The sequence below is a fragment of the Corella eumyota genome, chromosome 3, assembly GCF_963082875.1.
Source record: "Corella eumyota chromosome 3, kaCorEumy4.1, whole genome shotgun sequence".
Classification (NCBI taxonomy): domain Eukaryota; kingdom Metazoa; phylum Chordata; class Ascidiacea; order Phlebobranchia; family Corellidae; genus Corella; species Corella eumyota.
This window is the reverse complement of record NC_137492.1, coordinates 17,323,121-17,335,986: the sequence shown is the minus strand read 5'-3', so window position 1 is coordinate 17,335,986 and position 12,866 is coordinate 17,323,121. Positions and strand designations below refer to the sequence as shown.

At 33.6% G+C, this 12,866-nt stretch overlaps 5 protein-coding genes across 5 annotated transcripts; 3 read left to right on the top strand and 2 right to left on the bottom strand.

Annotated features, from left to right (window-relative positions):
- The first annotated feature begins 61 nt into the window (after positions 1 to 61).
- LOC145746411 (nonsense-mediated mRNA decay factor SMG9-like) lies at positions 62 to 2,537 on the top strand. The gene is made up of 2 exons (XM_082564694.1): positions 62 to 2,016; positions 2,406 to 2,537. The coding sequence occupies exon 1, from the start codon at positions 168 to 170 to the stop codon at positions 1,719 to 1,721; it is 1,554 nt and encodes a 517-aa protein (XP_082420820.1). The 5' UTR covers positions 62 to 167; the 3' UTR covers positions 1,722 to 2,016; positions 2,406 to 2,537.
- On the top strand, positions 1,877 to 4,108 carry LOC145746412 (GDP-fucose protein O-fucosyltransferase 1-like). The gene is made up of 2 exons (XM_082564696.1): positions 1,877 to 1,902; positions 2,744 to 4,108. Exons 1-2 carry the CDS (start codon positions 1,877 to 1,879, stop codon positions 3,882 to 3,884), a joined length of 1,167 nt encoding a protein of 388 aa, XP_082420822.1. The 3' UTR covers positions 3,885 to 4,108.
- Positions 3,962 to 5,729, bottom strand: LOC145746413 (uncharacterized). Its single transcript, XM_082564697.1, has 3 exons — positions 5,557 to 5,729; positions 4,915 to 5,090; positions 3,962 to 4,800 (listed from the first exon to the last, which is right to left on the bottom strand). Exons 1-3 carry the CDS (start codon positions 5,725 to 5,727, stop codon positions 4,038 to 4,040), a joined length of 1,110 nt encoding a protein of 369 aa, XP_082420823.1. The 5' UTR covers positions 5,728 to 5,729; the 3' UTR covers positions 3,962 to 4,037.
- A 90-nt stretch (positions 5,730 to 5,819) lies between these two features.
- Positions 5,820 to 8,223, bottom strand: LOC145746410 (FACT complex subunit SSRP1-like). Its single transcript, XM_082564693.1, has one exon. The coding sequence runs from the start codon at positions 8,188 to 8,190 to the stop codon at positions 6,052 to 6,054; it is 2,139 nt and encodes a 712-aa protein (XP_082420819.1). The 5' UTR covers positions 8,191 to 8,223; the 3' UTR covers positions 5,820 to 6,051.
- A 900-nt stretch (positions 8,224 to 9,123) lies between these two features.
- On the top strand, positions 9,124 to 12,837 carry LOC145746124 (serine/threonine-protein kinase RIO3-like). The gene is made up of 9 exons (XM_082564315.1): positions 9,124 to 9,514; positions 9,643 to 9,782; positions 9,851 to 9,998; positions 10,410 to 10,599; positions 10,926 to 11,190; positions 11,265 to 11,558; positions 11,653 to 11,742; positions 11,916 to 12,070; positions 12,475 to 12,837. The coding sequence occupies exons 1-9, from the start codon at positions 9,226 to 9,228 to the stop codon at positions 12,602 to 12,604; spliced, it is 1,701 nt and encodes a 566-aa protein (XP_082420441.1). The 5' UTR covers positions 9,124 to 9,225; the 3' UTR covers positions 12,605 to 12,837.
- The last annotated feature ends 29 nt before the right edge of the window (positions 12,838 to 12,866 follow it).

Sequence of the window (12,866 nt, the reverse complement as noted above, 5' to 3'; positions counted from 1 at the left end):
ATTTTTGTATGGTTGATATAATTTTTCAAATCAACACGTGTTTTAAGGAACTACGTGTTTTTGGAAAAAGATAAAAAAAGAAGAGAAAAGTCTTTTGGAATCAATTAAATATTGGTAAAGTAAATAAAACCCTGTTTTTTCGTTCAATTCGACCAATTTAATTAAATATGTCTGAATATGCCTTTGGAAACTCATGGAATAAAAAGAAAAAACGGTTTCGGGACAAGGATTTCGCAAAAGACCCGGACTTTAACCGAGATGGTGCATCGGTCAGTTACAGCCAACCAAGATTGGATTTAGCTCGTCGACCACCTCACAAAGATCCTGATGAGCAAGAAAAAACAACCCCGGCCCAATCTATCGCTAAACCGCCAGTCATCTTAGCAAAACCTAATAAACATGACAGTGATGATGCTGCAGGAACACCGGAAAGAGAAACACCTCCAAGAGCTTGGAGAGAAATTGCATCAAGTCCAACAAATGCCATTGCTCCTAATTTATCAATGTCGTTTAGTCGATCACCACAAAGTAGCGGAAGTGATAGAAAGAACACATTTATAAGATCAACTTCTGATACCAAATTTCGATCCGCTCCTTCATCTAATTTAGTTAAACAAAGCTTAGCGCAAGCGAACTTTAATGTCTCAAAAACTCATGATAAGGGATCGGAATCAAACAGAAAACCGAGCTGTGTTAAAATGCTTGATTCCTCTTTGCACTGGGTGGAAACAGGGATGGATTTATTGGAGGAGCAATCAGGGTTTCTGGTAATAGGGGTTGTTGGGTTGCAGGGGGTGGGCAAATCAACAATAATGTCTCTTCTTGCGGGGCAAAAACTTGATGAATCAAACCCCATTTTTCCTCAACAAACTTCAGAAGCTAAGCAAAGAGCTAACCATATGACTTCAGGTATTGATATGACTGTTACATCGGAAAGAGTAATTTTATTGGACACCCAACCAATTTTAAGCCCATCACTTCTAGAGCAATCAATCCATTATGAGCGTAAAAGTCCATCTGAGTACACAGGCTCATTAAACATTGAAATACAATCCTTACAAATCACAGCATTTCTTTATACAATATGCCATGTTGTGATCGTAGCCCAAGACTGGTTTACAGACAGTAATATTTTTCAGTTTTTACAAACAGCTGAGATGCTGAAACCTGCTCCCGTTCCTCCTAGTCTTGATGGAGGATCTACAACAGAGAGAGACCCCTCTGAATTGCAACCAGTGGTTGTATTCCTCCATAACAAAATTGACTCTAGTTTGTTTAATATTAGATCGTTATCGTCGATGAATGAAGTTATGGGTAATATGATGAAGTACTCTGCCATGCATTATCGCGGGCATTTTTCCCTGTCAAACACTAACTTATATCCTGGGCTTCAGACAATTATAAACCCAGAAAATGAAGTAAATTCATTTTTGTTTCCTGATATTTACGACACCGACACTGAAGAAGAAAAATGTGATGTAACAAAGGTGTCTTATGACCCGGCGGATCAACAGTTCTTGTCTCTTCCACATTACCTCGGAAGACCCAGTACTGCATTATTAGAGAACACTTTTCGTAAAATGATGTTATCAATACCTAGACACTCTCTTACTCACCATACTTTATCAGAAAAAAGTTGGTTTCATTATGCTGCAAGAACATGGGAAGCTATTAGGAAATCACAATTAATTTCGGAATATAATCGTCTTTTATCTGGCTAATTTATTGTTTTTTTTAGTAAAATCTGTTTAAAAAGTTACAAGTTACTAAGACATGGGTCTTTAATATTGTTAAGTTAAGTATTTTTGCACACATTGGAGGCTATAAAATATTCAAATTGCAATTACATTTATTAGTTATTGATTTTTTGGGAAAAATGTTTATGACATTTTTTTACGTGATGTTAAATGTTTGTCGCTTTTGCAATTTATAAATTGATTCTTTTCTGTTTAGAGAATTTAGGAATATTTTTAAAATTTGAACAAAGTGACAGAGAACATGAAAATATGACCAACGGTAAGTTGAACATTTTTCTAATAAACAAACTTCTTGTTTAAGATCATTTAAAGATTATCTCCACATAAATTAAATAGCGGTTTGTTTAAATGACAGCTTTAGTTTCAGCTAATGGGTTTATAGGTAACCGATTTTATCTTTTAATAATGTTTGACACTACACATCAATACGCTTTAGATTTTTTCAAGGAAGTTATGCTAAAAAAGGAAAAGTGTTTATGGTATGTGGGTAGATTACTAAGATTAATCATTTGTTTGTGTACCGTTTGGGCGTTGCGCTATCAAGCAAGTGTATCAATTTGTCATAGGCTTTCATATGTCGCAGATAACAATCTGTACATGGTAATTTTTGCTTTAATTATTCTCAACATGCTTATGAATTTTTTTTAGTTTATTCGTTTGATGGTATTTTGGTATTTAGCCTATTGGTAATTTGTACATGCGCATATTTGAAGCGAATTCCGCGCTTAAAGCAGTGGTTGTTCTCTGAAAAGAAGGGCTTTTTTGGAATCTTTTACAAAGGCAAGATTGTTAACTAATAGCCTTATATTTACATCAAGATTGTTATATTTTAAGGGAGAATTAGTCATGCTAGCCCAAGGCTAACTAACATGTTTTTTTATAGGAGCAGTAATCGGAACCAGACTTCATATCCCAGTTGCTTTAACCTGCATTCTAACTGGTTTGTATCTTGTATTTTTGAAATAATTCGGAGCAATGCACTGTAGCTTATTAGTCGTCTTATTGTTTGCAATAACTGTACAAGCTGATATTAGTTATGACCATTACGGTTATGTGCTGTACTGCCCTTGCATGGGAAGGTTTGGTAACCAAGCGGACCATTTCTTAGGTGCTTTATCGTTTGCCAAAAAACTTAACCGGACTTTGGTAATTCCACCTTGGATTACGTATGACTATAGGGCATCTTCAGACAATGGCTTTGTACCATACAGTCGTTGGTTTAAAACCGAGTCGATCAAAAAATATCACAAAGTGATAGAAATGAAAGAGTTTATGGATGACTTATCGCCCTCTATTTGGCCTCCTGAGAAAAGAATTGTGTATTGCCATCAGTTAGCTATGGAGAGAAGTGATGACAAGAAAACTTGCCCCGCTAAAGACGGAAATCCCTTCGGGCCATTTTGGAACAACCACAAAATAGATTTTGTCCAGTCCGAAGCCTTTCCTAACTATTTAAGTTATCATTCCGACAAATATAGATGGGATAGAGCCTTTCCTTTGGAAGAAAATTTAATCTTGGCTTTCATGGGAGCTCCAGCTTCGTATCCAGTATTAGAAAAAGATCGCCAGCTTCAGCAATATGTTGATTTTAACAACGAAATTGTAGGTTACACCGAAAAGTTCATAGCCTCAAATCTTCACAGACCATTCCTAGCAATTCATCTCCGCAACGGAGTAGATTGGAGACGAGCTTGCGAACATATAGGAGAAAAAACTGATCATCCATTTATGTCTTCCCCTCAGTGTACAGGCTACGGTAGACCAACACCAATTCCTTTCACAAAAGACATGTGCTATCCTAGTGACGAAGTCGTTCTTAACCAGGTTATTCAAACAGTCAAAGAATATAAAATTAGAAGCCTATTTGTAGCAACAGATGACCGATCGATGGAAACTGATTTTACAGATATGTTTAAAAAGCACAACCTTCCTGTTCGTGTGGTAAAATTAAACTACAACTCATTAGCTGATGATCTAGCAGTTTTAATAGAAGCTGATCAGTTTATAGGGAATTGTGGGAGTTCTGTAACTGCTTTTGCGACCCGAAAACGTGAAATAAATCAGAAACCGAACCATTTCTTCGGCATGAGTGACCAAAATTCACAAACTCCGCGCACTGATTTGTAATAATGTTACTTATAACTTTTGTTGCTTTAGATATATTCTGTATATAGACAGCTAATCGAATCAATTGAAGTATAATGATTTTTGTTTAATGCAATTGTAGTTGAAATAAATAATAACTAACATAGAAAATATAATATTTAAAATACAGCAATATTATTGTCCAATAAGGCAATCAGAAATATCATAAATTGATAATTTTTGTAACGATTCAGTAACTACACAACCATTTATAGGAACCATTTTGGTCTTATTATAATTAAAGTCAGTTTTGTTAAACATTACACTATTGGGTTCTAATATTTTAACGTTACAAGATTTGCATAATTCAAATACAGAAGCATCACTATTTAGCATCAACCACTTAGATAATGTATTAATAGGAAATTTACCAACTTTAGAATGATGTGAATGGCTTAAAATCTTCAATGTTTTAACTCTAATATTTTGCATATGTAAAGATAAACCAAATAATAACACGTTACATTCACAGTTAACGCATTCTAATACTAGCTTAGAAAATTTAACAAAGTTATTACAGTGGTATAATAAATACAGTTTAATAGCTGTATTAAGGGGCTCCATAATTCTAATATTCTTAGAAAAATTCCATAATATAGAATACAAAATTGTAGATGAATCTAAATTAGTAAGAATATAGGCAGATAATATTGTGACAGATTCGTTATTTTCTTCAAATAGCTCTTGGTTTTGAGAATATAGCCTTGATAGAAAGTTAAAGCAGTCTTGGAGATGTGATAAATTGATGTGAGCATCTATGTTTATGTCCGGCTGTTTGCTGATCATGTGAATAGAGTAGAGATAAAATCGTGCGCATTTTTCCAAAATTTTGATATTCGTATAAACATCGGTTTTGTTAAGTTGCTGGATTACAGCATCTTGTCGAATGCTTCTTAATCTAAAAAATAATGTAACTCTATTACCCAGAAAACAATTATATATTTATTAATTTTAAATCAAACTATACTATTTTAAATATATATATAAACATTTGCCATAGCCCTTAACTTACCTGTTAAAAATAAAATTATATCTTGTTACAAATGAATCTTCTATGGGAAGAATGTTAAGAAACAGGTAATCAATTGTGTCTAGAAGAATACTTCCTGGTCTTAAATCACTCGGTTTACAGACTGTATCTCCAGCAGCTGATCTGTGAAATTCCTTCACACATAAACTATGATCAACCTAAAAACAAATTTTTTTTTTCGATAATGGTTAAAAGGTTAGGCCGGCAGCGTGGCGTAGTGGTAAGAACACTTGCTACACCACACATGGGGTCGTGGGTTCAATCCCCATTGATCTCATGCTGTAGCGCACTTGAGTAAGGCGCTATAAACGGTATGAACTCCTGCTGAGCCAGCACTTAATCAGCAGCATAGTTATCGGGCAATTATAATCTATAATATCCCAAACTGCCACAGGCAACTCGAGACTGGGTCGGAGTAACTGATGTTACTCTATGTTTAAGTCGCGCATTCCACTTTCCCACTTCGAGGATAAAGATATATACAAAAAAAAAAAAAGGTTAGTTTTTGACTAGTTTAAAATAATTTTTTTGCTCAGCTTTAATATTTTGTGAGTTGGCACCAATTTTTACAACCAAAACTGAACTGGTTTTAGTTAAGTTACCTTTAAGATGGATTTGATTTACCTTGGTTTTACTTTGTACTTTATGTTCAAGAGAGATTTCGTATTTGTGTAATAAATTATGTTGAGTTCTAAATTCTATCTCGGCTAAGGGACACATTGATAAACAAGTTCCAATAATTTCATTGCTAGAAATGTCTTCCTTTTTAACATTATTACTTTCTTTTTTACTCATGTTATACTTATACCTGGATTCTCTTTAGTTAAACAATTAAATCTAAATTTAATGCAAAGTATTAATTTACATAAACAACTTAAGTGTTACAAAGTAATATGTACTTTTTAATTGTTATGATTTTTTACATAGTTTAAAACATGGAATAACATTATAATTTGGCCCAAAATACCAGAGGATGAGAATGATTTCTTTTAAGTCAAATAATAAAAAAAAGAACTTCATATTAACGCAAAAACGAATCTTAATTTAAGATTTTTATTTTACAGCTGGGCACCATCTCAAAATCAAATAGATCTTCCAAGGATCACAAGAAGAGAAAAGTTAATCACTTGATGCATAGGAAGATGAAGCTTCACTTTCACTCTTCTCCTTCCTTCCTTTCTTGGAGGAAGTCTCCCTATCCGAGTCTGACCCGGAAGACATCGAATCATCACTCGCTGTAATAAACTCTTTGCTCTTAAACTTGTGAGGACTGACAGTCGTTTTATTGGTTGATTTACTGCCACTCGAACTCGGCCTTTTCTTTTGTTTCTTAGTTGGTGAGGAGTTCTTAAAACTACTTGCAGCACCTGAGGCTTTGTATTCTTCCATTTTAACTGCATACTCGCGCTTGAGATTCTGGTATTTTTTCTCGTATTTTGATTTCTCATCCGACGATACATTCTTCCATTCTTGTCCAGCGAGTTTTGAAAGTTCAGTTATACTTATACCTGGATTCTCTTTATTAAAACGAGGTCGATTTGCACTTAACCAAAGCATGTAGGCAGATGCAGGCCTTTTTGGCGCATTAGGGTCCTTTTTCCTTTTTTTAGAACTTCTTTCTTTTCTCGATGAGCCCTCATTTCGTTCTTTGTGTCGTTTCTTTTTCTTACTCTTTTTTTCCGCAACTTCCTCCTCTTCGCTTTCCTCAACCGGACTCTCCGACTCGTCTTCATCCTTTTCAGAATTATTAGAATTAACATCGGAATCAAATTCCTCCGCAACCTCCTCGTTTTGACCTACAGGCTTAAAGTCCTCATCATCTGACTCACTTTCATCATTCGCTCCTGCATCGCTGTCACGATCTGCAGCCTCCTGTTTCATCCTCACCATATAAGGATCGTGGCGAACATCATCTTCATCATCTGATCCCTGCATCGTGTCATAATTGGCTCCATCTTTGCCAATATTCTTGATCTTAAGTTTTTTACTGCTGACAAAGTCGTATAATGACTGGTACAGCTCTCGAACGATGTTGCTAAACACATACATGGTCTTACTTTTTGTTTCAATTTCAAAATCGAAAGATCGATTGATTTTAGTTGCTCCACGAGCAAAGTTAACGGACCCGATCTCCTCCAAACGAATATGAATCGGGGGCTTGTGAACGTACATAAACCCTCGCTCCAGTGGAAACAGAAACCCAGAAGAAGCCTTGTATGTGCAGGTTATCGATTGAACTCCATTTGTTCCTTTGTAACTTCCAGGGACGGTGATTTTTCTTTGGACAAGATGCTTCATTACTCTGCTCACAATCTCGTACATCGGCCCGGACATATTTTTTTCTAATTTTCCCTTGAATCGTTCTTCAACCTCTTCCTCCGTGAGCGACATCTCCATGTCCAGGTCATCCTCTTTGTAAAAGAGGAGGATCAAATAATGATAACGAGTTTGGCCTTGTTTAAGAGGAGGATCCAAGCTAACGACAAAGAAAATCTGTCGTTGATCGTTATGTGGTAGGAGGAATAATCTTAAGATCGATGTGTAGGTGATTTTATAATCAAAAGTTTTTCCATGAAGTTGGATAAATTTAGGATACATCCGGATGTCGTAGCGTCCTCTTGGAGTAAGACACTGCATGTCCTGGAAGATGCAAATCGCATTGCCTTTAACTTGAAGGATGTCAGCTTTGGCGAGGACATTTTCGTGGAAGTCTTTGACACGATCAATCTCCCCATCTTGAGTCGGAGGAACGAAAAATCTCATCTCCAACAAAGAGAGCTCGGACTCATCGTGTTGATGAAACTCAAGCGTTACCTCGTCTTTATTTTGAGCGCATTGTGAAACTTGATTAAGTGGGATTTCAAAAGCTGTTCTCTGTCCCACCTCAAACATCATTTCATTTCCTTCAAATGTAGTTTTCCCCCAATTCCATCCCTTTCCGCTCAACTCCTGTTTCTCCAAATCCAAGCCGTATTTCCGTTTAACAAAACTGTTTACCCTGTCGTAATCAGTTTCTTTAAAACCGTCAAATTTATAAGTATGTTCATTTCGCAAAGTCAATTTAAGTTCATGATCTTTAGCAACTCTTCTCCAAAGAGCACCGATGATATCTGCGCTTGATATGGTATCAATTTTCCCGGTTTTGTTGTTTTTGAACACGATTTTTTCGTTTAAAAGTTGCAACCGACCATCGTGCATTGCACCACGGTTTTCTTGGAAAACATCCTTGAAATCAAGCAATTCACCGTTCATAGACATTTCTAGTTAAGTTTTAACCAAAGTTATACCATAATCTATAATTCTAAAGTGATTTAACACGTGTTTTTGTAAAAAAAATTAATAGTTTAAAAATGAAAAGCAACAGCTAATGCTTGTTTTAATGGATTTAATATTAACTTGGAACAATAAACACAGTTTTAGGCAAACAAAATATTAAAAAAATACATTAAAAAGTTTCATATTTAACAAAAAGTTAAGTTTTTCACATTTTTTTTATTAGTGCGGGAAAAAATCACCCGCGGTCGTAATCTAACCGCATGAATAATCACATAGAAACAACAAATTGGAACGCTTTTTTTTTTTTTTTTTGTATATATCTTTGTCCTCGATGTGGGAAAGTCGAATGCGCGACTTAAACATAGAGTAACATCAGTTACTCCGACCCAGTCTCGAGTTGCCTGTGGCAGTTTGGGATATTATAGAGACTATAATTGCCCGATAATTATGCTGCTGATTAAGTGCTGTCTCAGCAGGAGTTTATACCGTTTATAGCGCTTTACTCAAGTGCGCTACAGCATGAGATCAGTGGGGATTGAACCCACGATCTCATGTGTGGTGTAGCAAGTGTTCTTACCACTACACCACGCTGCCGGTAATGAATATATTAAAAAACATAAATTAATATAAAGTTTTATAACAATATAAGCAGCACTATTTTTAATACACAAATTTTTTAATAAAACCGGCTTAATTTTGTTTGGGAAAACAGCTGTTTCGTCAAATTTCAAAGTGTTGCTCAATCGTGGACGACAAGACGTCACACTCGGCATTATAAATCTCCCACGATCAAAACAAATTCAAATCACATGTGTTTCGTAATGTAACGCGTTTCTATGTAACTACTATATTATAAACAAATGGAGACTCGACTTTTAGTATTCATATTAATTCTCACTGTTTGTGCCAGGATTTAGGATAGGGGTAGGTTAGGTTAAATTTTTATCTGATTAAGGAGCAAAGCAAAGACATACGATAAATTTTGTAAGTTTTGGGTTTTTTCAAATACCATTTAAAATGGCTTCGACTTCAACTGGAACATTACTTGAGCAAGCTACAACATTGGCCACACTATCAGTTTCAAAACCTCAGGATATAATTGACCCCCAAAAACCCAGATCTTGTTTGACTCCCCCAAATACCCCGATGGTAAATTCAGCGCCGTGGGGATCAATTTTGTTGGACAAGAAAATAACTCCATCGTTTGAAGATTTAATGAGTGAACAATTAGCAGCACAGTTACAATTGGATGAAGACAAAGTTTACGCTAAAAATATTAAAAGTGCGACTTTGGAAACTATGAAAGGTAAAAGTTTAAATTATAATTTATTTTTTGTTTAACATCTGTAAAAAAAAAACATTTTAGGGGTTAAAAAATTTGTTGACTACCCATAGGGTCATGGGTTTGGGCTAAATGTAAATTATTTTTTGTAGAAGAATCTGCCTCACCAAATGTAACCTTACCTGATACATCTGATGACGTTATCCTTGCTCAGATGCTACAAGCTGAAATGGACAAAGAATATAACGAGTATATTACAAAGAAAGAAAATCAAGTCAATAAAAATTCAAAAGTAAAATGTGAAAAATATTTTAACTAGATTTTAGTGAATTGTTTTTATTAATATAATTTTTTTTTCAGGTCAGGTTATCTTTTAACAATTATCGCACTGATGAGATGTTTGCATCCGATGATGAAGAAGATGATGAGTTCGAGGAGGATGGAGAAGGAAATTTTGTGGAAAATGTTGATCCAAGTTCAAATATGTTAAATGTATCCAATGACAAAGGTATTTTTTTTTGTTCAACTAAACTTTTTTATTCATTTTTTTCTATTTGTGATTTTATAATTTTTTTTAATATTTATTTTTTTATGAAATAACATGTGAATTTTTTAAAAAAGGTTAATTATAAAATTCTTGTATGATATTCTGTATTTGCTTTAATGTAAGATGTTACATGTTGGCTTAAAAATTGTTTCAGTAGCTGTGATTTAAATAATTTATTACCTACAATGTATTCACTTGTACTTAGTTGAATTACAACCTATTTACATGTGTTTTATTTTATTTACATAACACCCTAATTTAAATTATGTATATAGTGTTAAAAATGTTACAAGTTTTAAGAAATTTAACCATCATTATAAATAATTTTTTCAATTTTTAGTTTTTTAATTTTTTATTGTAAATTTTTTTTAGGTTATGTGATATTTGGTAAAGAAGTTGTCACAAAACACGACCACGAAATTTGCGGAAGGAAAAACACAGCCAAACTGGAAGATGGTTTACCCCCCGAATTTAACACTGGAGATGCAAGAGGAATGGATTTACAACTTTCTAATAAGATTTTCAACAGCTTAAGAAAACATGCCATGTCAGAACAAAGAAGGTATACACATCGTCTATAAGCAATCCTGTTGTGTTATTTTAGGTTTTGTAAGTGTTTGTTCAGTAAATCATTGATTAGGTAAGAAGTTTGTTTTGTAATTTCCTTAATCTTTTCATATTAAAACTAATATTGAACAAATACGTAAAGGATTATTTCAAATGTTTACAAAACCAATACCAACTTGGGAAAAACAATATTTTTTCTTTTTTAATATAACTGTTTCCAAAAACTTGACATCTTTAACACTTACCCTGTTTTACCACTTTTTTTAAATTGAATAACAACCTTGCTTCAAATCAGAATATACAAGTTTTGAATATTTTTAGGGGTCAACGGCTGCACGAAAATAAAGAACACTACACTGCAGAACATGCTGTCGACGAACGGACAAGATTAATTCTTCATCGATTTGTTGATCGGGGAATTATAGCTTCCGTAAATGGGGTGATTAGTATCGGAAAGGAGGCTGTGGTTATTCACGCAGATGGGGGTGATATAGCAGGAAGTGACATCGACCCACAACCCCAGAATAATGGGAATAATGTTAATGTAATGAAGTGCGTAGAAATACCGAAGGAATGTGCTATTAAAGTAAGTTAGTGTATTTAAAAAGTTTGAAATTTTTAGATTTTTTAAAATTATAAATTTTTTAAAATTAATTTTAGGTTTACAAAACTACCTTAAACGAGTTTCGAACCCGTGATAAATACATCAAGGATGACTATCGCTTCAAAGATCGATTTAAGAAATTAAATCCTCGTAAGATTATCCACATGTGGGCAGAAAAAGAGATGCACAACTTGGTTCGAATGACGGAGGCCGGAATATGTTGTCCTGAGGTTGTTTTGTTGCGAAAACATGTTTTGGTGATGTCATTTATTGGAGAAAATCAGCAACCTGCTCCTAAATTGAAGGAAACAATTTTGTCAACATCACAGAAAAAATCAGCCTACTTACAGGTAAGTTTTTTGGGTATCAAATTATGTCCACGCAATTTTAAAATGTCATGCTCATAAAATAAAGTAAAATTTTTTTTTTTTTACTTTTTTTTAGGTTCTTGATATGATGAAAACGATGTACAATAAATGTAAACTTATACATGCTGACCTAAGTGAATTTAATTTATTGTGGCATGACTCAAAGGTATATATATATATATTAAATAAACAGCAAATTAATAGTGTTATAAATGAAAAAATATTAAAAATATTCAAACTTTTTTGTTTTACCTTAAAAATTGGGTAATATGCATTACTAAAAAATTAATTTAATTATTCCTAAACTCTAAATCCATTTAAAACCTTTTTTTTCCTTAGGTATGGATGATTGATGTTAGCCAGTCAGTAGAACCCTCCCATCCTCACGGTTTAGAGTTTTTATTAAGAGACAGCACAAATATTTCCAAATTTTTCAACAACCTAGGTGTACCTGATGTGTTGAGTCCTTATGAACTATTTAATGAAGTCTCTGGGTAAGAAAATATATTTTTTCTAGATTTTTTACTTGTAATTTTTCTAAAACTTTACTGCCTATTTGTTGGTCGGTTCAATTAATAAACATCAGTTGTGTATCTTAAAAATACACAAAACAAGATAATGTTAAAAGGTTTCACTACACAGGGTCCTTGGTTCGACCTCCACTGATCTTATGCTGTAGCTTCCTTGAGTAAGATGCTATTAATGATATGAACTGTTGCTGAGCCAAAACTTAATCAGCAGCTTAATTATTGGGCGATTATTATCTTTTTTGTTAAGTCGAATTTTTTTCAAAATTCTTTTATGAATTAATTTTTTGTAATATGGATAAAGAAAATTAAACTAACGGTTTATGCACACTTTGTTTTTCTGTATAAACATCAAACTCATTATTTTTTAGTTTAAATCTTCCCATTGGTGATGAAGCTTCATTTTTATCAAATATCGAAGTTCTTCAAAGCTCATCTGAAGAACACAGTCATCAAGGAAAACTCAAATCGAGTCAAATATTTGAGCAAGCTTCCACTTAGTCCTACCTTCAAGTTTGAGTTTACCTTTCTAGCACTAGCAAATATTTATATTGTATAACAAATCAATTATTTTGAGTGTTGATCATATTTAAATGCAAATTGCTTTTTAAATTTTGGTGTTGGTGGAATACTGTTGATTTAAAAGACTTGAAAATTGTAATTTATGTAAATAGGATTTTATCTTTTTTGTATTTTATCGGAAAATAAAAAAAATGTAGCAAGTTAGTTTATTTTTTCAATATAATTGAAAAAATAGTTTTAA